The following is a 26,656-nucleotide window of genomic DNA, read 5'->3' as shown; positions in this document are numbered from 1 at the left end:
CACGTTGGTGCACACGCTGGAGAGTGACAGGGAGGCTAAGATGAGCATTAGGAGTCACAGCAGGCAAATATGACATTGAGGCAGATTGTGACATTGCAAGGATCAGTGGAGTTTGTGCACAACCTTGCAGAGGCACCAGACGCCTCAGGGCTTGTTACCTTAAACTACAGAATCAGAGGCTGACCCATGAGGATATTACACACAAAGCTGGTCGGCTATTAAAATTTTAAATTGGCAAAAAAGCAACAATATGCCTTTGTGCATAGGGTTAGACTAATGAGGGAGCAGTTGGCCTTTAATTGAGCTTCTAGTGAGTCAAAGCAATAAAATAAACATTCCATTTTATCTATATTTTATATCTTTCAACCTATCCCAACATTTGAAATTAATATACTCCATTTCTGGGCACAAAAATCCTAGAGTTAGATGTTTAGCAAGCATATAGCTTATTTGCATTAAAGGTACAATGTGTAGGATTAAAGGGAATATATTGGCAGAAACGGTATATAATATTCATAACTATGTTTTCATTAGTTTACCTGAAGCTAAGAATCATTGTATTTTCGTGACCTTGGAATGAGCTGTTTATATCTACATACAGAGCGGTCCTCTTCCACAGAGTCTGCCATGCTTGTTCTACAGAGCCATTAGTGTTTTTGTGTCGCCCACTGTGGTTTTACACGCTTGGCACACAAGAGAAGTTTTAGTTGGTTTCAATTTGCAACCAACTGAAACTTCTTCCATTGCATTTTCCACCCAATACATCCTAAACACTGGACATTTAATACTTTGTTTTACATACTGTACAATACAAAGTCCATATTGTAAAGGTGGTTGGTGGAGTATGGGGCACTAGAGATCGGGCCATATTTCCAACACTCAGTTCTACGCTGTCTGCATGAGCATACAAACTATTGGTTTGTATCCACCTTATTTTTCACGGAAACACGGAGGCAAAACAGAACGCAGCCAGCTTCCGTTTTTTTGTGCGACACTTCCGGTCCAGCACTCTTACCACTGTGTAAATGGGAATCCCCTTGTTGTTTACCTTGCTGAGTTTAGCTATATATATGTATATATCACATTTTTCACATCACTATATCACCGTTTAGACTAATCTGATGTTTGTAAAGTCTATAAACACAATGACTGAACAAACATTAGTATTTTCTCTGTGTGTAATTAATAACATGGTTATCGTAGATTAGCTGGGCTAACCGTTAGCTGTTAGCCATTAGCCGTGTCTGTAATAACTCACTAAACTCACAAAGTGGCCCGTGAAAAAAATATTTTCTCCAGCGGATGTCTTAGTTACAATATGATTGAGCTAATTGGAGTAGTTTCATGTCGTATCCGACAACGGGAGGCTTTTAACGGATGACGATCCTGATGTTAACATTGCTGCTAGTGTTAATGTTAGCTGTCCCTGTCAGCTGCAGCCACTGATGCTTTCTAGACATTGTGATTTCCCAAAACTGAATAAATACCACACATAGCAACACAAAACTGCTTTGTTAGCTCAATCATGTTGTAACGGCTGGATGGTTGATGCGTATATGCTGATTCGGGTGCTATCAGAGCCGATCCGCGCATATGGCTTAATGATCAACTCAGTCAATTAAAACAACCCGTCCTGTGTTAGGAGTGTATGTCGCTGACAGAAAGAAAGAAAGAAAAGGGAAAAAAAGATAGATTCGCGTTTAGGGGGAATAAATTTCCGTTATAATGGAAACGTGGGCACAGTTATCTAACGTTATACAAAATACACAGACTAACTAACTAACTAACTAACTGATTGACTAACATAAACAACTGAAAATTGAAAAAAAAAATAGCTTGCACCGTTAGCTCCAGTAAGGGAAAGCATGAAGGAAAGCGGCTGACCGGAAGTCACGCACAAAAAAATGGAAGTTGATCACTATTTACTTCCGTGTTTGAAAATAAGGTGGATAGAGATAAAAACAAAGCTTGTGACTTTGGTTTTGAGATAATAAAAGGCTTGTTTAGCAGAGGCATTTACTAGCCGAGTCAGAAAGTGTTTGGATCCGCTTTTAGGTCTGGAACCTCCTGTCTACGACGGGCTTGAGACGTGCCCTCATTGAGGACTTGGCTCAGTCTATTCTGATCCCGTTTCATTCAGTGACTGCATGCCTTTGCTGACGTTGACCCCAGCAGGATTCAAACCCTGGACCTTCCGCATGGATGATGTGTGCTCCAACCACTACACTAGGGAGGCCCAGCCGAGTCAGAAAGTGTCTTGTAATGAATTTCACAAATAACAATAACAACAAATAATAATGTTAAAGAATAGGTTGAGATTTTGGGAAAACCTTCTTTTGGTAGGAGTAAGATGAGGAGATCAATAACCACTCTGTCTGCACAGTAAATATGAAGCTACAGCCAGTAGCTTTTAAGCTTAGCCAGTAAGCCACTGCTCCCAGCCAAGAAGTAGTCACAAACATAACCCCTCATTAAACCATACCTTCTTGTTTTCACACCTTGGTTTTTGTGCAGATTAAACAAACAAGTTAATTAATAAGCTTTAGAGGTGCTTATTTGCTTGATTTTGTTACCTTAAGACAAAGCCAGGCTAGCTGTTTTCCCTTGTCTTTCTGCTAAGCTAAGCTAAGCTAAGCTAAGCTAACTGGCTCTCGGCTCTAACTTCATATGTCATGACAGATGATAGTGGTACTGAGCCTCTCACCTAACTCTTTACAAGATAGCACATAAGCGATTTCCCATAATGTTTTTTGCCTTTAAATGTTTTTGATTTTTTATCCTTGTGTTCCTCAGAGTATGGGGTGGCAGGAACATGATGTGATTAAAGAGACCGCTCTTCATCCAGAGGGTGTTAGTTTCAGTCCCACTTTGACCCCGAATGTCTGCTTCTCTTAAGTCACTTGACTCCTACACCCTGCACTTTGACTGCTCTGCTCAACCATGTGATGGCTGGAAGAAGAATTGCACACTATGAGGCTCCTTACACAGTGCTCTACAGTGATTTATGATATTCTGAGTCCCTGCTGGGGTTAATAAACTCTAATCAAAACTAAGTGTATTTTTCAGCAGTGGTACAAACGTGAACAGACATTTCCCCCAGAGAATATGGTGCTCTTCGTTGTGTGGGATTAAACCTTACCTAACGCAGGGATTAAACCTTACCCTAGAATAGAAAAGTCACTTTCTAAAACATGACTGTAAAACCAGGTGATTACATATTACCCCAGAGGAAACAGATCCTGAACTGGTTAAATAATGAGCCTCCTGAAAGAACATAAAGTAGCATCCAGGGTGCATGTTTGATATCATCACAATTATATTGCAGTGATATATAATGTATGATGGACCCTGGATGCAATGGGGTTGTGAGTCTCTGGAAACAGACACTGATTAATGCTCTTTTTTTAAACCACTTCTCTTTATTTCTTCTTTTTGTTTAGGGGGTGCCTAAATCCCTGTGTAATGAACTGCCTGTGTTTAATTGGTGGCCTCATCCCAGTCCATCTGTTCTTCCTCTTAAATCAAATGTTATAAAAAGAAAAGTTGTAAGAGCATAAATGCTGTTATAGTGCCCAGGCAACACGCATTTGGATACAAATAGAAGTAAGTTGGTGATTAAAGACTTCACGTTCTACAAATGTTTTTTTTCTTGCTCTGGACAAACTCTGAAATAATGAATTTCAATATAATTTGCAACATGCTGCCAATAATATTGCTATGTGAGTGTTGTTTTTTGCACTACAGTATCTTGGGCCTCACCTCAAACCTGCAGTCTGCTATCTGTCTGTCTCTTTTGCATCCGCCAAAGATGGTCTATACGGAAGGTGTGTGTGCGCACATATATATACAGACACACAGTATATTCTTCTTTTATTTCTTCTGTGGTATGCCACTATGCTCAGTACAATAAATGCTGCCTCCACCTGACCAAGTGTGATTAAACACAGAAAGGAAGGATCTTGAACCTGTATTGATGGATAACATTTTTTGAGGAGGCCCCTCTTTCATACGTTGGTGGGGACGTGCCCCTCAGTCCCCTGTAGCAGTTATGGGTGTGCGCCACGGCCTGGTTTAGTGATTTTATTTTTAGAAACCTCACCTATTCAGTGTTTTTCAAAACACTACCCTATATACCCATTTTTTGCTATTTAGTGTATTCTTCCAAATGTAGGGCATGCAGATTTTGGATTCTAGGTCAAATTGACATTGGCTTGTGGTCATTTTACACCAATCCCTTTGCACTGGACTGTGTACATACACACCTTGAACAATCACAATGTTTCAAGCCCAAAGGGGTTTGTGTGTAAACGCTGCAAAATACATAATTACACTATTTCTCCAGAAATCACTGTGCAAGTGCAGCCTTACAGCACCTGAAACAATCCACAGAAACATTTGTATGCTTAAATACATTTCGTCAATTTTAATTTTAATCTTCTCATACTCAAAAGTAAGACTTTAAGCCTCACAAACATACAGCAGTTTTCTTGTATTTTCAGGTACTCTTGAAAATCAGGGAAAGATAAGCTCTTGCATGGCTTGTGATTTATTATTATAAGGTGATTAATTGATAACAGTCAGTGGTGTAGTTATAGCTGATGTGGTGGGTGCACTTCTAAGTGGATGGGTAGGTTCTATCTAGCTTTCTTATTTCTTGTAGCATCTATTGTCATTTTACAAATGACCGCAAGAGATCATACCTTTCATCCCCTATAATGAAGCTGTAATTATCTCCCATGTTGGACCATCTCATTACTGAGTTGCTGTTTTAATGCTGCCTTCAACCCTCATTATTTTCTGCACTTAAGCTTCTGCAGCTGAAGTCAAATTGTAAATGCACTTTTAACTTGAAATATTTGTCTCTTCATTCATCTATATGCTTGAGCTTGAGTTTTTGTTTGATCGAAAGATTTTACTTCAAACGTAAACTATATAAACTGTTCTTCTTCATTGTTGGGTCTTTAGCTAAACTATTCTTTATTTTAAGTTGCTATTCACCCCGCTTTATCGGGTACAACTAACCTGCACTGAGGTGACACAGTGTTTACTTTTGTCACAATTGTCACACATCCCCTTTGCATTACATCACAGTTATGTGACAGTTATTTCCAGAGGTCGAATTGTTAATTTTTAACATAGGGGATGCAATGTAGCTTTGATTTTTTTGCGTGCACACATCATCAAATATGACAGCACAGATGTGCAAAATTAAATAAGATAAAGAAAAATAGCAGGGCCTATACCTGCTGCCTTTAAAAACACAAATAATGCAGTAGTACTGCAATTGCAATACAGACAAACATTTTAGAGTATAAATAAGAGTAGTTCTGAAATAGCTGTGAAAATTAATCTTCAAGTCACTCTTATCCTATAGACATTTCCTTAGCTGGTTATAATTTCTCCTTACCTGTGCAGCCTTGGGCTGATAATTGGTGCTGCTGTCAGGTCCCTGTCCTGATACCTGCCTTGTTTCTCCCTGTCCCTCTTCTATCTATTGCAATAATATACATAATAAATGTGCAAAGCAAAATTCATAAATAGGAATAGTAGTGGTGACATAGCTGTGGAAATTAATCGCACAGTCACTTTTGTGCTCTAGATATTTTCTCTCAACCAGTTATAATCTCTCCTCACCTATAAGAACCCTGCATGATCATCCTTGCTGGCCTCTGGTCCACTGTCTCCTCCCTGACCCTGCTCTTTCTATTGTGGCAATAAAGATTTAAAAAATATATGCAAAGCAATAGTGAGCACAAGTTCTTATTAAGGAGGAGTGGGTTTATTCTTAGCATGAAACTAGCTAGCAAGGTATTTAACATAGGTAACATTAACATTAGTGTTCTTGTTAACTAGCTTAACTTGATATATTGGCATCTATTAATTAGTCATCATTTAGCTAACATTATCTACATGCAACAGCATTACTCAACTTACACCGTTTGTTTGGAAGAAACTGTGCAAGATTTTTTGCTTCTTGCTGGCTGCTTTGCCCAACATAGTTAACACAGCGGCACTGCCCAGTAACACACATCTCGTCTGTACGATTGATTCTGATCACAACATGACAGCATGTGTATGCGCCTGGCGCCATATACTCATGGTGCGTTAAAAGACGGCTCGGAAAAACACGTTACCACATATGAACGAATTGAACGGTTGCAACGGCTGTAAAAAGTGCGGGGAAGGGAAGGCACAGATACGGGAAGTGTGGGGGACATGTCCCCTGTGTCCCCCCCTCAAATTACGTCCGTGCCTGCACACACAGATTCTAGATTAACAAGGGGGATGCTTTTTGGTCAATTTTCTTTTTTTTAACAAGGAGGATGGCATCCCCCCTCACCCCCCCTCAATTCAACCACTGGTTATTTCTTAAAGAAAGTGCATCCAACCACATGGGTACCACCCCAAGATTCCAAGAATCATGCAAGAACATCAACTTCATAAAATATGCTTATCTCTTTCAGGTGCTACCTTTATTTAGTGTTACTAGAAGTTTAGTGGTCCTGATTTAACACTCTAAATTTGGAGTAACTTTCTATACAATTGTTCTGTGATTTTAAACACAGGCAGACAAAGACAGGCCTCTCATTTCTGACTGATGACTGTTGATCTTACCCACTAAAGTCAAGCGCCCAGAAACAGTGCTGGGCTTTGAAGCCAATTCTGACATAGTGGCCAAGCGGTGTAATTATAACTTTTCTAAGCGTGACAGCTGCCTCGACATAACTTGTTTCACTACCTGGATCTGATCCATTCGGTCCGATAACATTTGCGCTACTGAGCAACTTCCATAGGAATAAACAGGGCCCCGCCTCCAACACTGTATCCAGTTTTCTTTATACATGCATGGCTGAAAACTGTAATTAGCAAGCTCACTGAGTAAGCACCATGAACTGAAAACACTGCCTCCTGCTGACTTTTTTTTAAATGTTTCTAATTAGTTTTAGAACCAGAACCTTGATAAAGGGTCTTAATTATATACTTGAAACGCTGACTGCTCCCAGTAGTGGCTTCCAAACGAAGATAGTAACGTGACGTGATAGTCATGAACAGCTTATTTTTTTATCGTAAAACTGTAAAAACTATTGGCTTTTGTTAATAATGTGCTCCTTAGCCTTGTCAGTAACAACTGGTAACTGTATGTATTAAGCTAATTAGTGGGGCATGCTAACAACTGCATCTTGCTTTAGAGCTGATTTGAGTCTAAACATAACATTTACCTACTCCTTCAGTATTATGGTTGAACCTGCGACTGTACAACTGCAATAACTGTCTTGTTTTCACTCCAGCAGTTTAACTTGATAAGAAAAGCCACTGATCTCACCTGTTCTGCTCCTCCAGTTTGGCCAGCAGCTCCAGTTCATCAGGACTCAGGTTCTCTGAGTCTGCTGGGGAGGCCGCTGGTGCGGACAGCACTGCATCATGGGAAGATGAGTCTGGGCTGAGCACTGGGCTTCCAGTTGATGGGGGGTCTGGGTCCATGCCGGGAGGGGAAGATGGGCACTCTAGCTGAGGGGGAGCCCCACTAGAGCCCTCTCTTTCTGGGCTGCTGCTGGGTATAGACATGGTGGTGACAATGGAGTTGGGTGGGTGAAGCACTGTGGGTGCGGTAAGAGGGTCTTCCAGTCTCACTGCTGGTCTCCCCCCTTGGTGAGCCTGGCTGGTATCTGATTGGCTGCCTGGCAGGCCGTGGAGCCAATTTGATCAGAGGTCTTCAAACCTGTCATGGATGCAGAAAAAGCTCAATGAAAATGGGCAACGTGGTGGTTAACTTAGTGTCACCAAAACTAATGTGACAAACATAACAAAACCTGTGGCTACACAACACGATGCATCCTGCTTTGTTACATTGTACTCTTAAAATAAGAGTGACAAATGACCATTTCCAGAATGGATTAAACGGGATTCTTTTTTTTTTTCGATTAATCGTTTCATCTCTAAAATGCCCATCATAATTTAGCAGAACTTTGAGTGACGTCTTCAAATTTTGCTTTCGCTGACCAAAGGTCTAAACCTAATTATATTTCATTTACAATGATATAGCTAAAAAAAGCTCATTATTGCTTCATCAATGGCTTAAACGCTGCAATGATTCTTGCAAAATTGCTTTGCTGAATGACGCCCACCCAACAGACAAACACAAATGAGTCAAACAAATGAACAAATGAATGAGGAATCATTTGTCCCCATGTACATACATCCTAATTCTTCACATTTTGTGCTCTCAAAGGTGTGAGATGTCATGTTCGACTTAATGGACTGAACACAAGTCACTGGCCAAACTTTTCCAATCCATACTAAGATGCCAGTAATGCCCCTCCACACCCTGGCTCAAGTATCTGCTTTGAAGGAGTGGCCCTTAGTCACTGTGATGACATCATCCTGACTGAGAGCATCATGGTCCATCACTGCAGACTCAGCTAACAGAGAGCTGTGTTTCTTCACACTAAGATAGATGTTTGCCCAGTGATGCCTTACACAGAAACAGTGTTATTGTTGACGTGTAAATAAACTGTTGCGATCTATAACCACTGAGTTGCATTTCTTTCATCGCTATTAAAGGCAGCAAGAGATCAAACTTGTCAGCTGCAGTGTTACACGCATCATGACCTGATGCGGTGTTATTCAATTAACATCAGACCGTACGGCTTTCAGGAGGACTGAGCCATGGTGACTGAGTGATTAATGTGCATTAAGAGATAATAAATTGATCAGATCATGAATAGATGAGATGAATAAAAGTGAGTGAATGAGTGAGTGAGTGAATTCAAAGGGATATGGCAGGTGTCACCGAGCTTATAAAGAGCTGAAGCTCGGGTTAGGAGTTAGGGAAGCTTTTAATCATTTCCCTTTTCATGTATACCCAGGTATGAAAAAAGCCAGTAGAAAATGTACGCAATTGTACTGTTGGTCCAAAGGCACTGTGAATACTCTTCTTTGACTGGAGGTTTTATGTTTGTGCCTTCAGAGTTAAAGTGGTTGCTTCTTGTGATTGAGAGCATACGCGGGAAAGGCATTTGTGTCTTGAGTGCAACATTTAACTCGCTAATGTTAGGCAGCACATCTAGACTTGGTGCTTTGCTCTCCCCCATCATGATCAACTTAGTAAATACATGCATAAGATAGATCAATCAATCAATCAATCAATCAATCAATCAATTCTGATGACTGAAAATTGATACTGCTGCAATTACTGATTCTGCTTTCTACTGATTCTCGATTCCCTTATTGATTCCTGATCAATTGGCATACATGTGACTTAGGTGTGCAAAAGCTCCACTGCTTAACTGTTTTCTTAACCAAAGAAAAAACTCTACTAGGCCTGCCTGTGTGGCGCTAATGTTATTATAACATAGGATATTTATGCTCAGTTACAGACATGGTGCTTGGTTGTAAAGCAATGTAAAATATTTGGCATTCCTTGAATTTACACCCCGAAAGACGCTCAGTCATATTGATGTTTCCACCCTTACTTGAAACTATCATTTCACAGACATTACAAGCAGCACTGTCATCTTTCTCCATGCAATAGGCCTTTTTCACAGCAGACATTTTGAGTTGTCACAGCCGGTAAAGCTCAGGTGTTGCTTATAACACTAGCTGGCTCTGTTATATTCGAGTGTCCCAGTGAGAGTGATGCTGAGCAGGCATGCACGAAACAGCACCCTGACATCAAAGCAGCTACATGGAATTCATCATTCGTTTTATTGTTTAAACCTGTGCTTTGCCTACTGTGACAAGTCAAAATGTCTTCCATGAAAAAGGCCTATCAAGCTATGTTTTGGACCGTTTCTTCCTCTCCGCCATGATGCCTTCTTGTTACAAGTTCACAGCGGCGTATACGCATGAGTTTCACGTCATTTGCACAACATATGCACACAACACACTGCATCAAGAACAATACAGTTAATTGATCGACAAATACCATATTGAACTGTCCATGTATTAGAAAACTCAAAAACAGTGCAATGACAAATTGATTTTGGCCATGTAATCAACCATGAAGGTTGAGAGAAACATACAGATGCAGGCAAGGAGAGCAGAATAGCCTGCAGGAGAGGAGAGGAGCATAATAACAGTCTGAACAGGGAGAACACTGCATGGGGAAGAGACAAGGACCACATTCATGCACAGAAGCCAGCCCAATCAAAAGAGCCATTAACAAGTCAATGAGACCAATCACATTTGTAAAAGGGCTTAGCAAATAACATGAATCTGAAATAACATCCCTTTCATGTCAAATAATTCCACCCATATAAGCTCATGGTAAAACAGCTTTCCCTTTTTTAACAGTAGTTATTTACTCAAGTTACTCTGGTCAAGCTAAACTACCCTGATGTGGCTGAATTTGCTGCAACAGTCAGAGCTGACAACGTCCGTTTCCCTTTTCTTTTCAGATTAAAATCATCTGACAGACGGGGGAGCCTCAGGCAGTGATGCATCTGCCTTGGCAGTCACATATTCGCCTCGAACCCAGCAGTGGAACTGAGGTGAGCTCTATGATTGATAAAATTTATAACCGTGTCAAACACTTGTGAATGTTTTCACCTTGATACCAACACCCAGAGAGCCTTTAATAAGTGGACAGTACAGTAGGCTCATGTTCCCATCCTTGGCCAGTCTGTAATACTTTAAAACAAAGGCACAAGAGAGAGAAACCATACAATATATAAAACAATATAACAGCATAAAGGCCAGCTCTCTCTGGACAGAGTTCGAATTATTGTTGAGGGATCTCTCTACTGCAGATCCACACTGGGATTTAAGCTGAGTGAATGATTATTTTTACTGAGCTGCCACAGTTTTCTTCTTTCAATCAGGAGGATGGAATTATCCATGATACAGAATCACAATCCATCCATTAATGGATAATAGTGTGAATTAAAAGTGGATGATACTAAATTTGACTAATCAGAGCTCACAACTGCATTAGTTGAGTCCAGATGAAATCTAATCAAACCTCTTCTTCTGCATCTGTTACTTCCAAGCTGTCTATTCCTTTCAACAAGAAGCCAAATCTCAGAAAACCATTCTGACCTTTGTGACTTAACTTTGAGGTCAATAAAATAATTGCCTCCTTTAAACTTGTCACTTTGCTTATGGTGCTTGTTAAAGATGGTATGATTTGGTCTGGGAGACAAAAAATGAGAGTTCTGGGTTATGGCTAAATGTTCTCTAATACCCTTGGCGACCAAAATTAGCAAGTACATGCAAGGTTTTTGAACGCGGGTAAACCCACTAAATATAGGCAATAGAGTCATTTCCCACGGCCAGTACGTGAGTATGCCTGAATGTTTTTTTTTTTGCATGACACATTCAAGGTCACAACAAACATGCTGGAAAACAGGGCTAGTAAATAATGGAAAATAGGATGGAGGACAGTGACAATACCACAATGATTATTCCTTGTTTAAATATATCTGTTACTTATTCAGTCTTTAGGGTTAGGGTCACGCCTCCGGGATACTACCAGCTGATAAAGACACGTCATGACGCACGTCAGATGACGCTTCTGAAGAAGACTGAAGTGACAGTCGAAACATGTCAAGGTAAACTACATCTCCTTAAATACTCATTGTCTGAAAAAAAAGAAACTTTCTACACTGAATCTAATTTGAGTAGACAAAATGAACCTATTTACACTTGCAATTTTGTCCAATCACAGCAACTTAACTGTGAAATGAGACTTTACTCCGGGAAGAGAGTGAGCTCTATGCCTGGGACAGAGTCATTTACACGTAAGGATGGGGGGAAAAAAATGATACAGCATAGTACTGTGATATTTTACATGGCAATATTGTATCGATACACAGACGCCAAGTATCGATCGTTTATTAAACACATAATTCATGAGATACATAAGGGTAATAAATCGCAATATGTTGCAATATATTGCATCGCAATACTCAGCATGTCGCAATAATACTGTATTGTGACCTAAGTATCATGATAATGTTGCATTGTGAGTCCTCTGGCGATTCTCACCCCTTCACACAGTGACAGAGCTATCTGTTAACATCACACAGCTAAGCTTATTGACAGGGTTAACAACAGAATTGAGTCGTTTTGTGTCGATATGAGTTTGCTGGACTCGTTTAACAGCTTTGTGTTGGATGCAAACCACTGTTGCTGTGTTACCTCATTCTTACCAGGAAGAAAGAGCAGATGTAAAACATATACTAAATCTGTGGGAAACACTGGATACTCATAACAATAGGGTACAAATCAGAGCGAGCATTGCAAGTATTTTCACAATTTTCACCTGCCCCCGCAGTTTCATTGCAAAAAAAGCCTACAAACATCGCAACATGCATTGCAATTTTTTAGAGAAGCTGCCATGAAATCAGGTATTTAAGGTCGCTAAAAATCCCCCAAAAAGCCTGTGAAATCCTGGAGGGACTGACTGCGTCCGTATTAGATCACATTTTTCCCACAGCCTTGAAGGGTTTAACCACTATCACAATTTACTGCAAAACAGCAAAAAATAAGCAAACAAACAAAATCAATACCAGCTAACTTTATTTAAATTTCATAAAAATAGGCCAACCTTTGCCCAAAATAACAAAAATTGAGATTCTGTTGGGACAGGAATCTGGACTTATCAATAAGAATGTCGTGGGAACTGCATTTAAAAAACACAAGTGCTATGAAAACATCTTAATCATCAGCCTATTAACCACGACAGTACAAAAGAGGAGATGCTTCAGAGCAACACAGAGAGCTATTCAGCTGTGTCACTGTGCTCTGACCACACTGTAAAAGCTGTGAGTCATGTGGACGACAGCCGAGTGCTTCCAAAGTGGGAGTTTTTCCTAGCTCCCTCACACACGCAAGCACGCACGCACGCACGCACATACACATACACGCACAGGGTAATGGAAGGACATAGTGAAGGTCTCTGACAAAGCAAAACATGCCAGATTTTCTGAGCTTGGCTGTTGCTCTGTGTATGACAGGCTTCCTCTAATGTCATTGTGTACTTGGGAGAAACTGCAGAGGACTGTGAGACAGTCGAGGGGGGTTAAATTTTAATCCATATTTAAGTGGATTACAATATGTGTATTTACAAGTATGTATAGTGTGTACGTGCGACATGAAAGGTTACCGTTTAGCATGCACACTCACGTCTGCATGCTTGGTGTATCCGTGTTTATATTCCGTGTAGTTCCACCTCAGTATGTGCATGTGTTGACACACTGTTGTGTGATAGATGCATGCCCAGTTTTGAGTGTTTATGTTTAGTCTGTCCTTGACTGATATCGCCATGCACAATTATGGTATTGTATAAATTCTACGCCTGAACGCATCCTCTCCAAGCTCTGACTGTCTACTGAAACAGACAGCGCTATTGTTTCCTCCTCTGACCCCCCCCCCCCCCCCCCCCCCGCGCACACACACACACACACACACACACACACACACACACACACACACACACAACCTCCAGTAATCCAACATGAACCCATGTCCCCTTTGCCCCTCCATGTTTTAAATGTTGTATACGTGTTTTGCATGCAAACCCTTGAGCAGGATGGGTCTGATTTACAAAATACTTTTCACTGGTGTAAAGACGCTTTTCACGGTCTCCATTTGGGCTTGGGTGACGTTAAGCTAGCCTGGGGCAAATAAAATAATGAGTGTGTAAAAAAAGAGTACCCCTTTGCTCACTTCATTACACCAACAAACAACAGCTCCATCTACATTTTTCCTATCTGTGAAATAAGCAGTGACGTACAGTCACATTACATGCTATCACAGACATTCTGAGGCGTAACTTATTTCCCAAGAGGCCCGAAAAACCCTCTTGGAGAAAACCTGACCAGCATTTTATGAAAGAAAAACACAAAAATCAGCTAGTTTTCACCGGGATCCCGACCTTGCTGATGTATCACCCCCTCCCTCTTCTCCTCCCCCCTGTGTCTATGTGCACATGTATTTTGCCCTCGGGGCCTTCCAGCCCTGACATTAAGGGCGACCCCTTTGTTAATCCGTAGCTGCTAACCTCACTGTTGTTCCAGCTCATGATCTCATGTTTGGTTACTGACACGTGGACTGTTCATTTCCATGCTATTCATCTACTGGATCCACGGTCCTTGTGACTGCTGTTGGGCTTGCTGCTGCTCAAAGTGTCTCATTGTGAAGGAGGGGTGTGTTTTTTTCTGATATTCCTGCTGAAAGCTCTCTCTCCCTCAGTGTTTGGGGAAGCCATATCTGGAGTCAGAACGAATGTATTAGCTGAAACCAATGGATGGAATTAGGTCTTTGACACACTGGCGCAAACGTATTGACAAGTTAAACACGCTCTACATATAGTGCGCAAGGGCAATGGTGTGTGAAGCAGATAAAAAAATCAATATGTGCATGATGAAAGCAGGCTTTTAAATTTAACTGTACAGCATCTGCCTGACAGGGTGAAAAGTAAGAACATCTTTCTTTATACTTCTACTTCACAATATTTCAGATGGAAATATTCATTCATTCATCCTCTTGAGGGTCGCGGGGGGGCTGGAGCCTATCCCAGCTGACATCGGGCGAGAGGCAGGGTACACCCTGGACAGGTTGCCAGACTATTGCAGGGCTGACACATAGAGACAAACAACCACTGACGCTCACATTCACACCTATGGACAATTTAGAGTTACCAATTAACCTAGTCCCCAATCTGCATGTCTTTGGACTGTGGGAGGAAGCCGGAGTGCCCGGAGAGAACCCACGTTAACATGGGGATAACATGCAAACTCCGCACAGAAGGGCTCCCACGCCCGGGATCGAACTGGCAACCCTCTTGCTGTGAGGCGAGAGTGCTAACCACCACACCACCGTGTCGCCCCTAGATGGAAATATTGTACTTTACAAAATTTATTTAACAGCAATAGTTTTGGGTTGGTTTTCAGATGAAGATTTTACATACAAAACATGTGATGCTTTGATGAGATGAAACAGACCCAACACACTATGAGTACAGTACAGTTAAGCTTGACCCACGACCATATTGAAGTGCCACTAAGCCTACATATTAGTGCAAAAATGATTTTGTATTTTTATATAAAAGAGTATTTAGCATTGTACTCCTAAAAAAATAAATAAAATCAAAACCAATGCAGCAGAGCCAGATATATAAATTCTACTACATTCCACAGTTTTCGTCCTTGTCAAAGCCCGTTCAGTCAGAGGATCAGGTGTGTTATGCTAGTAGCAGCTAATGTAGCCTTGAGCCTTTAGCCTCACGCAAAGATGAAGAGCAGGCTGCAGAGGTCTGGTAAGCTCATTTCTGTCCAACTCCACATCCCCAGATTTTTGGCATATTCAAAGTTGTCGTTTTGTTCGGTGTAAATGTTCCCCTTTCAGTAAAATTTTTAGAGTTAGCTGAAATAGAGGACCAACAGAAACCTGCACTTCAAAATGTAACTAACAGTATTCCTTCTTTTTTTCAGCAGTACATTGAAAATAACAGAAGGCAGAACTGAGTATATTTCAATATCTGTTTATTAGGGGTGTGCCATATCCTCTTGTTGATGATAATACTGTATATTTTTTAATATCATATGAAAAATGAAATTCATATAGTGATACTTGCAATATTTCAGTTTGTTGACATATTGATGTCATACTGTTTCCCATGGCAACAACAAGCGTGGCTGAAGGCGAAATTATAACCGACTCTGCAGTGGTTCCAAAAAGAAGTAGAAGAAGTTCCTCTCTCGCCGTGCACACATGGGGAGTCATTGTTATCAAGTAATTATACCTTTGGTGATGTAAACCTATGTGACGCTCGCGGCTTAACAAAAAAGTACATATATGTTAATGTGCAATAGTTATGGTAGCATAACAGCCTGTCACAGGTTACAGCGTGATGCTTAGAGGAGGAATGGCAGAGCATAAAGGTCATAGGTCAGAGTATAAAGGTCATAGGTCAGAGCATAAAAAACAACTCAATCATTTAAGATTTTGCTAAAAAAAGAAATAAATCGTCTGTTGATTCATATTTAAAGATCCCAGGGTACATTTTTTTGTATTTGGGAGCTGTTTAAATGTGTAATTTGTGGTAGATTTTATTGTGTTGAACTATTAATATTATATACAGAATCTCAATCTCACTCTGAGTTACTGTTTAATTTTTACTGAATATGTGAAGGCAAACTGTTAGACTGACACGTCAAACTATATCACTTATTTTGTTGCAATTCTGTTTTTTTTATAATTAATAATAAAATATTTTTTATCATTAATTTGTCATATCATCAAGAATATCATTATCGCAAAAATAATAAAATATATTATATTATATATAAAATATTATTTTAGGGCCATATCACTCATCCCTACTGTTTATTCATCGCAACATTGCAAGTAGGCCTAATATTGTTTTGGCGATATCCAACAATGTTATTGCATATCACATATTTTTCCTCATATCATGCAGCCCTACTGTGGTTATGGTACTTTTACTCAAGTAATTGATCTGAGTACTTCATCCACCACTGCTGCCTGACATACTCTACAGTGTATCAGACTGTACGCTGATGGAACATGGTTTATGTTTATGTCTTTGTGTACTGGAAATGTCTACCTACTAACCCATCATCCCTCCAGCATCATCATCACAGTAACAACAGCCTGTTCTCCAAAACAGCCCTCTTGTACAAACTGTGCTGTATAGATTATAGATGTAATTGGTAATTCTTTTACATGTGTGCCGTGCAGGAAATGTTTTCTGGGATTTGTCCAATAAGAATTCAGTGTGACATAAAGCCTGAATGAGGAGGAGACACATTCAGGACAATCAAAGCAACAGCGACGACCAATGTTTTCCAGACTTGATTCCCTAAATCTACCGACCACATTCATTTTATGTGACTAATGCTTTCCTGCTCCAAATTTAGTTAGTATCCCTCTCCAGATGATTCGGTTCCCCTGAGTGCCACTGTGAGAGGAAATTGTCTAGAAATAGCCATCCCCACAACCCATCAATTACTTTCAAGTGCAGGCGACTATATTGCTCTTTTCCGCCACTGTATGGTCAGTGCATTAGTCCTAATACTGCTCAGATTATTTAATATTTTATCACTAAAAAATGCAGGATGAAACAGACTGCAACATCCACTAATCACATGCTAATCTCAAAACTGGATTACATGAGTGTGTCATAGAGGATAACTGCTACAAACTGTGTGCCACCACAGGCACATAGCCACTGCTTAATGTGACGCCTAAGCAATGACTGACATTAGTTTTCCTGCTGCATTCATTATATTATCTTTTTTAATTTCATACTTTCCCAGCAGCGCCGTCACGAACACTGATCAGTAGCCGAGCTGCTGTTTAATCACCCGTTCTGATTACAAACATCTGCTGTTTGCATTAGAAATGGCTGCGAGAGAGAGGGAAACAGTCACTACGAATCCACAAACAACGTCTCAAAAATTAGATTCATTTGAGTGTTTTCTTGTATTTCATAACGACCTCAAGCCTCCTGGGGAAATGAGGAAACTAATCAAATTTCAGAACCTCAAAAACCTGTTAACTTCCAAATTGTTTACGCCAAAGCACAGGCACAGTGACGGCCCATAAGCTGACAGGACACATCACGCTACAGGTCGATTGTGCAAAGGAAGCATCATCCACAGCCCAGTGTGACAACACAGGTTTCAAAATGCCTCGGTAACATGTCTGTGTTGTTAATCATACTCCCACAGATTCGCCCCGCGGTAAATCATTCCCTCATGCTCATTTAAAAGAATACCTCGACTAGCTGATGAAATGCTCCGACCTTTTGTGCAGATATGCCGCATGTTTGTACCTGAATACCTCATACATCATAGATATGGTAATTAAAGCCAACAGAATGTTAGTAATGACATATGCTTATGAAATATTGTTTGGTAATAGCCACTTATCTTAGCTGGTGACAGTGGTGAAACAAAATACATTTACTCAAGTGCTATACTTAAGTGCAGCTCTGAGCTACTTGTAGTTCTCAAGTATATCCATTTGATGCCACTTCATACTTGCACTCCACTCCATTTCAAAGGGAAATATTGTACTTATTTACATTTATCTGACAGCTGTAATCATTTTTCAGATTAAGATTTTACATAAAAAACATTTGAAAGTCCAGTGGTTTCCAACCCCTATAAAAATCAGTGCCTAGTTGAGGCACTTGTCATGTTTAGATGTCTGTGAGTTGTTAGCAGTTCCACCGAAGGGACATTCTTCTCAAATAGTTTCCTATAAATAACGGCGTGATGCCTAAAGAGGAAAAATTACCCAGTATTTCACAATAAAGCAAAGATTAGAGGAAACTCCAAAATCTGAATCTGAATTTTGTGTTCTTTTTCTTCTTTCCTTGTTCATTTATCATCTCATGACCCCTCAGATTCATCTTGTGACCCTTTGAATCACCAGACCAGCTCGCAAATGGGAATTAGTCTTGAACCTCTCGGTTTATTTTTGATATCCAAGGGGCATTATCAACAGCCTGAGATTAAAATGACTCTGGATGCCAATGGATAGATCTACAACCAATCAGAGCAACGAAACATATTACATAGAGCTAAGCAACGGGAAAATGTAAACAGATTACAGCGTGCAGAGATGAGCTGTGAAGGTGCAGAATCAATATGTCTGTGAACAAGTGATGCCTTTTTGGCCATCGGAATTTGAAGATAAAGGGTGTTTTAACTCCCTCTACTAAAATATTTGGTAACACTTCACTTGAATGTATCTACATAAGAGTGACATGACACTGTCATAACTATGACATGACACGGTCATGAACCTGTCATGAACATTATGTACATGTCATAAACGTTTATGACTGCTGTCATTAAGTGTCATTCAGTTTTTGTAGTTGACATTGTTTGTGTTGTCTTGATTATGACAACATATCATTAATTAAAGTGGCATTACCAGAAGCTGTCTTTGTCATGACAACTTGACATTAAATTTGTTTGGGATGTCCATATTATGACAACTTGACATTAACCAGGATGACATTACCAGAAGTTGTCTTTGTCATAACAATAATAATGATTATGTCAACTTGTAATAAAAACAAAAAGAGGTGCATTTCTTGTTTATGTCAAGTTGTTACGACAAAGACATCTTCTAGTAATGTCATCCTGGTTAATGTCATGTCAATGGCATTTTGAATAAGGACATCCCAAACAAATTTAATGTCAACTTGTCGCGACAAAGACAGCTTCTGGTAATGTCACTTTAATTAAAGTTACAATGTGTAATTTACATGGTTGTTTATTAGCAAATATCAACTATTGCTTTCATAAATATATATTTACTAAAGTGTAATGCAATTCACATACAAATGGAAGCTTTCTCATAGGCTTAGAATGATTTCTCTATATATACACAGGCAGGGCGCGGTCTGCTGGAGGCTGCCCTCTTGCGTCGCCATATTTGAATACAGTGGCTGAAAAGGATATACGTGTTTCGCCTTTCGTGTTTACCTAGAACTTGCCGTCACTGGAGACAGAGAAGGTGAAACTCAAGCCGGGGCGCTTCTGCGTGAATCTGCTTTGTACTTTTATGATTCTGTCGCACTTCAAATGGAGGACCACACATATGTTTTGCCCCGTAAGAGGGAAACCACGCCACCAAATAAAAGAAAAAGATCAGATAAGTGAGGACGGGACAAAACGCGAGTGAATATCGGTGTTGTTTATTCCAGGTGGAAAGAATTCCTGAAGGAGAAGGATTTCACAAGGGATGCGGAGGTTGCCTGCTTTCTGCTAGACAGGTAATTCAATCTGATATTTTAAAATCATTTTGGCTTCATGTTTGCAACTACTTTTCCCTCTCGTCTAAGTTCGAGTGAGGGCTACGTTTACGTGCTAACATTATCCTAGCCTTGGCTAACGTTATCCCAGAGCTACAGCTAAATGGTTAGCCTAGCCTACAGCCTAATCTGTTGATTCCTCTCGCGCTGCTGTGAAGGCTGCCACCCTCTCCTCCTCTTCCCTCTGGGTAGCCGAGACACACCTCTTCACCTGGCCGTTCCTGCACCGCTTCTACCACCTCGCCCCTTCCTCTCCCTGGTCTTCCTCCTCTCCCTGTGTCCTGTGGAAGAACACTCTGGAAACGCATATATTATAATCGTACCAACCTATATTTGCCGCACTATGCCGTGACTATCACATAAAATGTGTTATTTTAGCATTACTGTGCTAATGCTCATGTTATCAAAACAATTAGAAATAAAACACTCCTAACATATTATCTCACAGATAACCTATATCTCACTGGTAAGCTATAACATATTGTAACATGGTTTAGATTCCTAAATAAATATTCACCTTGTCGCTAGATACTCCTGAAAAACTCGAAAAACTCTGCTGTCTGCGCAAGTCTTTTTGTCCTACGAGGCCACCATCACTTACCCAACAGGAGGGGTGAGTGAGTGAGCGCGAGTGAGCGCTGCAATCTAGAATTTGACTGCTGATGTCACTGTTACTCACCATTTTTACACATTGAGGCTTTAATGTCAAGTTGTCATAATCAAGACAACCCAAACAATGTCAACTTGTCATTACAAAAACCGAATGACACTTAATGACAGCAGTCATAAAGGTTTATGACATGTACATAATGTTCATGACATGTTCATGACCGTGTCATGTCATAGTTATGACAGTGTCATGTCACTCTTATGTAGATACCTTCAAATAAAGTGTTACCAAATATTTGAAACAATAGGTAAGGCCAAAACCTACAACCTACAAAACCTGCAGCCTACATGAACAATAGCGTAGAGAGAGGAGAGCTGTGGAGGAGCTGCAGTCACACTGAGCTTGAACCGCAGCAGCCAGGTCATCACGCTGCTCCCTGTTTCCATGTGTCAGCAGAGGAAATAAAGTGCAGTACACACAGACCAGGCCAGCACCAGAACAGTAAACCAACAAGCCAGCCAGTAAGACAAACACGAGCCAGAACAGATGATCCTGAAGGCTTTAGAGGAACAATGTTTGTTTTAAAAATAAACCATTTAACAGTAAAACTTCGACACCTTTGTGTTGATGGTGCCTGACGCCTAGTACAGAGCATTAGTGAAAAGAAAATTTTAGTGATCAAAATGCAAAATTGATCTGGTTCCAGCTTCTCAGATGTGAATATCTGCTTGCTTTCTCAAAACGATCACAAAACGATCAGTTGTATATCAATGACTCACCTTGTGTTACTTGAATTTTTGAAGATATCTTTGTTTTCACATGCCTTCACAGTAAACAAAGAATCCAAAAAACATGCTTTATGTAAAGTAAAAGGGGGCCATTTTTATAACAACAGCAAAACTATATGACTACATCTGTTTACAAACTCAAAAAGCTTGTGCAGTATAATCTAGTGCCTGACCAATATGGGATTTTTGAAACTGATTCCGCTGCTAAATTAAATTCAGAGAGGAAAAATTCATATATAGTGAATTTTTGAGGTGGAATGAAAACAGACCTTTTCTATTTGGACTGTGCACCAATTTTGCACCGATATGAACATGCAAAGGTGCTCAGGAGGCTGCTTTCTTAAACAAATAACTCTGTTACAGACTATTTAACACTGCCAAACATTTCTACAAATAAGCATGACTGGATTTGCTAGATCCCTGGCTTATCTTTGTTTTGCAGGTATTACAGACAACTGCATTACCGTCTCTGGAGAAGTAGTTCCACACCTTACTGCCTTTTCACTGTGGCTTCTCAGCCATCTGTAGGTGTTAGAAGATAAATTGGTCGGGCTTTAGTGTAATCCAAGTCTCATTTATCCAGCTGTATTGTCACTACTTCTAAAACACATGCATTATCGCCTAAACCTTATTATTTAAAACACTTCTGCATAGTAGCATGCCTGGGCAAGTGTGTGGATTTCAGCAAAAATCCATGTGTTTGGGAAGTATATTGCACGAGTTGTGTGAGAGTTTGTGAACAGATGTTTTGATTTAGTTTTGGTGCTGTTAAACGTGGACCCCTATGACTTTCTTCGTTTTTGGATTGTTTGTTCAGCGTGGATGAATGCGAGAAAAACAAAGCTTTCAAGAAGTTTTCTTAAAGAATTCAAGGGTGAGTATGGTCATTTTGTGGGTGAAGTATTCTTTCAAGCCACTAGTGGAGTGGATGTTAGATCTCATTGAAGCTCAGGAAAAAGACGTAGCATCACCCTTATTTGCACAATTTATCAAAAGGCAAATGTTGTTTAAGGGGAGAGAGAAATCAGTCAGTCTATTGTCTTTGTCTACCAGTCAGTCTATCAGTCCTTGTTAATGACCTGCACATGTGGCTCCTGTTTGTCCCTGTTCAACAACCAAACACAGCGGCAGACGATAATAAACCTGGACAGCAGCAGGCAGACCAACTGTACAGTACAGGGAGAAGGCTGTGAGATGATATCCCTCCTCCTGTTCTCACTGGAGGCTACAAACACATGCATGCACAGATTCAAATCCATGCACACATACACACACACACACACACACACACACACACACACACAAGTGTACAAACAACTCAAAGACTGTTTATCCTGATGACACTGTCCAGAGCCTATTAGCTTACCACTCTCTCACACAAATGAATAATGTGGCAGCAGCAGCAGCAGCAGCAGCAGCAGCAGCAGCAGCAGCAGCAGCAGCAGCAGCAGCAGCAGTGAGTGCACAGGAAAAGGTTGGCTGGGATAAGCCGGGGTGTGCTCGCATGTCACAGACGTTGTATGCAATCTTTTGTGTGCGCGTGTGATGGGAGGATCAGATATAGAAGAAGTTTCGAGGCTGTGGCGCACAGAAACAAGGTCACCAGGATGTGAGAATCAGATACCTGTTTCCTTGACGGTGAAATGTGTGAGATGCCTTTTGCACGGTGAGTGGATTTCGTAGATAAGCCTGAGAGTAATTTCACTGTATCGCACACAAGGATATGATGAACGACCCATTAGTCAGTGGTACATGTCCTTAGTCATGGGGCATTTAAGCCGTAATCACAATCAACAGAGTGAGATAATTAATTCCTTGAATAGTTTCCCCACTCCTAAAGAAAAAAGATAAGTGCCTGAGGGAGCTCTTCCATTTTGTGTAGTCAGCGGTATCTTTAACCCTTCAACATCATACCACAAAAACTATGTCAGCTCTATACTTTTTATTCCACTCAGGAGGTAATGTGATATGTGCCTGGCCCAGATTTACAGCATAGATTCATTTAACACAGCGGTTCGAGAGAAGTGCTGGTTTTCTGTCTTACAAGCCAGATGGATTTTTTAATCACTCACTGATTAGATGGATAAAGTAAAAACAGCTTGATTAAGGGCCAAAACAACACTGACCCAATGACAATTCAAGCTAAGATGACCAATAAACGTGCAGGTTGGGGCTCGGTGTCAGTGTTGTGTATCAAGGACAGCTCAGGATATCTGGATAGAAACACACAGGTGGATACAACATGGTAACCCCTCTGCCATCCATCCACTGTTGCTACTGAAGCAAAAAGGCATTTGTTAAAGGTGACAATGACTCCTACAACCCTTTGTCCTTACTTTAAGAGCCTGTAATCCCACTGACAGGGATGTTTGGACATGACAGCTCATTATCCCGGCCTGCTGTTTCTTGAGGATGCCTCAACAACAGGCCTACATGCTCTGCGGTCGGCTCATGGCTCGGCTGGATCAACATCTGTGGCCAAAATGACACATCATCCACTCTGTGCGGCACCAAATGTCCCGGCTTTCCACAACAATGCGATTGTGTAACGATATTAAGAATGAGGGCGCAGAGAGCATGCTATGCCTTAGCAATAAATATGGTTTATGGGCTAATGAATGGGCCGTGTCTCCGTTGGCATGCCGTACAGTGGAATTTTTCACTGAGATAAATGGAGCAGACGGATGGAGCTGCTGTTGATGGGGCTTCACAGTGTTTTGCTATGAGGGCCTGTGTATATTTTAACGTTGAATTGAAACAAGCTATGAAGCTCTCGGGCCCGTACATACGCTTCACACGGTAACATCTGATATTCCCTTTAAAGAAATAAGCACCTCAAATAGATAAATAAACATTAAAAGCCTACCTGGACTCCTTTTCCATAATCAGAGCGGTGCGTTTATGGTCGCTCCCACATCAGCCCGTCGTAAACGTCAAACGTATGTTATGTTACCAGCTAATTAAAATCTTAATAGATCACCGAGGACAAATACAGAGAGACCGTCCAACGCAGTGCCATCGTCCTGCCGCCGCTCGACCGGGAGGCAGCGCCGCGTCGCACAGCTGGTCGCGAGCCCTCTGCACGCGGAGAGGCTCGTGTGTGTGTGTCAACTGAACTAGAGGAGGAAAATATTTCTGTACAGATCCGCTAAAATAACCATGACAGCCGCGCGATGTAGCCTGCGGTTCATCGGAGATACGGCATAAACAGCAGCATCAATCATTACCAGCGAGTCACACAGAGTGGCTGGCGTTCTGTGCTTCAGTTGAGCACGAGGTGGGGCGCACCAATCAGGTGGCAGAATGAGAAATGACTGACAAGTCACGAACCAATTGTCTGCTCAGACTGCGGGATCCTTTAGAAGGACAACAAAGGTGGCTAATCAGCATAGAGCTTTATTTTGCAGGGAGGCGGGATCAGCAGGTGTCATACAGCGGTGTCAGCTTTAACGGATTTACTGTGTATGACAACTAAACGATTAATTATGTGACAAATTAGGTTGTATGTGATGATTTCAATTGATTTCTGGCTTTGTGAGTGATTATGCCATAACAACAAACTCCAGTCTTATATCTAAGCGCCTGTGAACTGTATGGCTATGTTTTACTGTTATTTCTTTAAAAAAATTAACTTTATTTTGATTTTTTGCTAAAATTAGAAGTAGACCTACCTGTTCTGTGACACCTGAGCTTGTCGTTAGATTGGCAGCAGGTAGCCTATTGCACAGTGGTGAATGAAGGGAGTACTCTAATACTTTACTTAAGAAAATATAGCTAAAGGCTACCACACTGTAAAAAAAATACCTGCATTAAAATGTTACTTATATGTAAATATTATCAGTAAAATGCACTTACAATGTTAAAAGCAAAAGTGTGGACTATTATAATTAGATTATTTGATTATTTTTGCTTATTCAACAATGTCATTTTACTTGGGGTTTTGTAGCTATAATATACTGTCGGATTGTTGTTTAATCTGAATTTGTTAAGTAACTAGCCTATAGCTGTCAGATAATTTAGTGGAGTAAAAGAAAAATGTTTCCCTGTAAACTGTAATGAAGTTGCAGTATCCTGAAAAGGCCTTTAAAAGGAAATATGCTAATAAAGTTCAAGTAGGCTACCTCAAAATTATACCTTAGTACAGCATTGGGTAAATGCACATTGCTACATTACACCACTGTCACTGTTTTAATGCAGCATACACCATGTGACTTTGTCTTTTCTTTTTTTCTCTCCCTCTTTTATCTCTTTTATGTTCATGGTTTACAGCCCCCTGAGCCTACAACACTGTATTCAGTAGTGGATTTATGCTCAAACAATTGACCAGTGTTAGCCTTCAGCTCCTGAGCTGAATGTGCAAACCACAGAAACTCACTCACATTGAACAAGCTCAGATGGGACATAAACGAGGCAAAGACAAAGGCTATCACACATGAACTGTAGTCATTTTCAACATAAGCTTGTTAAAGCAACACCACAGCCACTGTCATCACATCTAGGGCCTGGATCTCTAGCCCAGGTAGACCACTTCCTGCATAAAAGAGACAACACAAAAAAACCTCAATGTGTGACTTCAATACTAGTGCTGCTAGATAGAGGACATCCAACTCTATTGCAGTATGAGCTGTAGGATGGTTGGACTGCAGGGGATGAGATGCTGCAGATGACCTATACAGTGGGGGAAAAAACAGCTCTCAACCTGAGATACAACAACAGGAGGCTGTGAAAGGAGAGGAACATCTTGGCCACAGAGCTAGCAGAAGGAAGGTGGCCAAAATATTTATCTGGTAGTGAAACATTAATTTTGTACACATTCCATTAAAGGTACTGGTAACTGAAGGTTTGCTTGTAATGACTGGTATTGCAAAAACTGTGGGAAAAGACATTAGTGGAAGGTCATACTCATTCAATCACCCAGTTTTCCTTTTAAGAACTGTGCTGAATTTAAATTATAAATAAGGATTTGATCCTTCCACAACAGCAGAAACAAAGATAGGGCATCTTTAATTCAGTTCTGATTAGATCCCTATATTGGTGCTTTTTAACACAGACATGCCTTGAGGGATGTTCTAAGCTTTTGTACCGAGGCCCCATGTGACCAACATGAGCAAAGATCATTCATAGATCATGCATTTAATGATAGCTGTTACCTGGCCAAATGTCTTTACTTTATTGCCATCAAGTGGACATATTGGATACTGCAGCTCCCAATGCTCTTGGGGCTATTGTAGCACGCAAATGTTGCAAATGCTCAGTGCTGCATGGGAAATATCATGAACATACTAACTAGACTAACAATGCAATAGCTAAATAATCATGGCACAAGACTTTCACTCTCTTAAAACATCCTATCATAAGATAAAAAGGTAAAATTTCCGTCGAGAATATTATCTGTCCTAAATCATAAAAAAGACACTGTAACAGTAGTCCATCATAAAAAAAAAAATCTAAAGCAACAAAAGG

At 40.5% G+C, this 26,656-nt stretch overlaps 1 protein-coding gene across 2 annotated transcripts in view; it reads right to left on the bottom strand.

Annotated features, from left to right (window-relative positions):
- evi5l (ecotropic viral integration site 5 like) overlaps positions 1-24,439 on the bottom strand; it is a 61,557-nt gene extending 37,118 nt beyond the window's left edge. For both annotated transcript variants that reach the window (XM_033623924.2, XM_078165335.1), the window contains exons 1-2: positions 24,060-24,439; positions 7,325-7,720 (exon numbers count right to left, since the gene is read on the bottom strand). In XM_033623924.2, the coding sequence (XP_033479815.1) occupies positions 7,325-7,566 (242 nt within the window). In that variant the 5' untranslated portion in view covers positions 7,567-7,720; positions 24,060-24,439. The remainder of the gene's footprint in view (positions 1-7,324; positions 7,721-24,059) is intronic.
- Between the last annotated feature and the right edge of the window lie 2,217 nt (positions 24,440-26,656).

This window comes from Epinephelus lanceolatus, chromosome 3 (genome assembly GCF_041903045.1).
Source record: "Epinephelus lanceolatus isolate andai-2023 chromosome 3, ASM4190304v1, whole genome shotgun sequence".
In the NCBI taxonomy this organism is placed as follows: Eukaryota; Metazoa; Chordata; class Actinopteri; order Perciformes; family Serranidae; genus Epinephelus; species Epinephelus lanceolatus.
The sequence above is the reverse complement of the archived record's forward strand: the minus strand, read 5'-3'. Positions and strand labels throughout refer to the sequence as shown.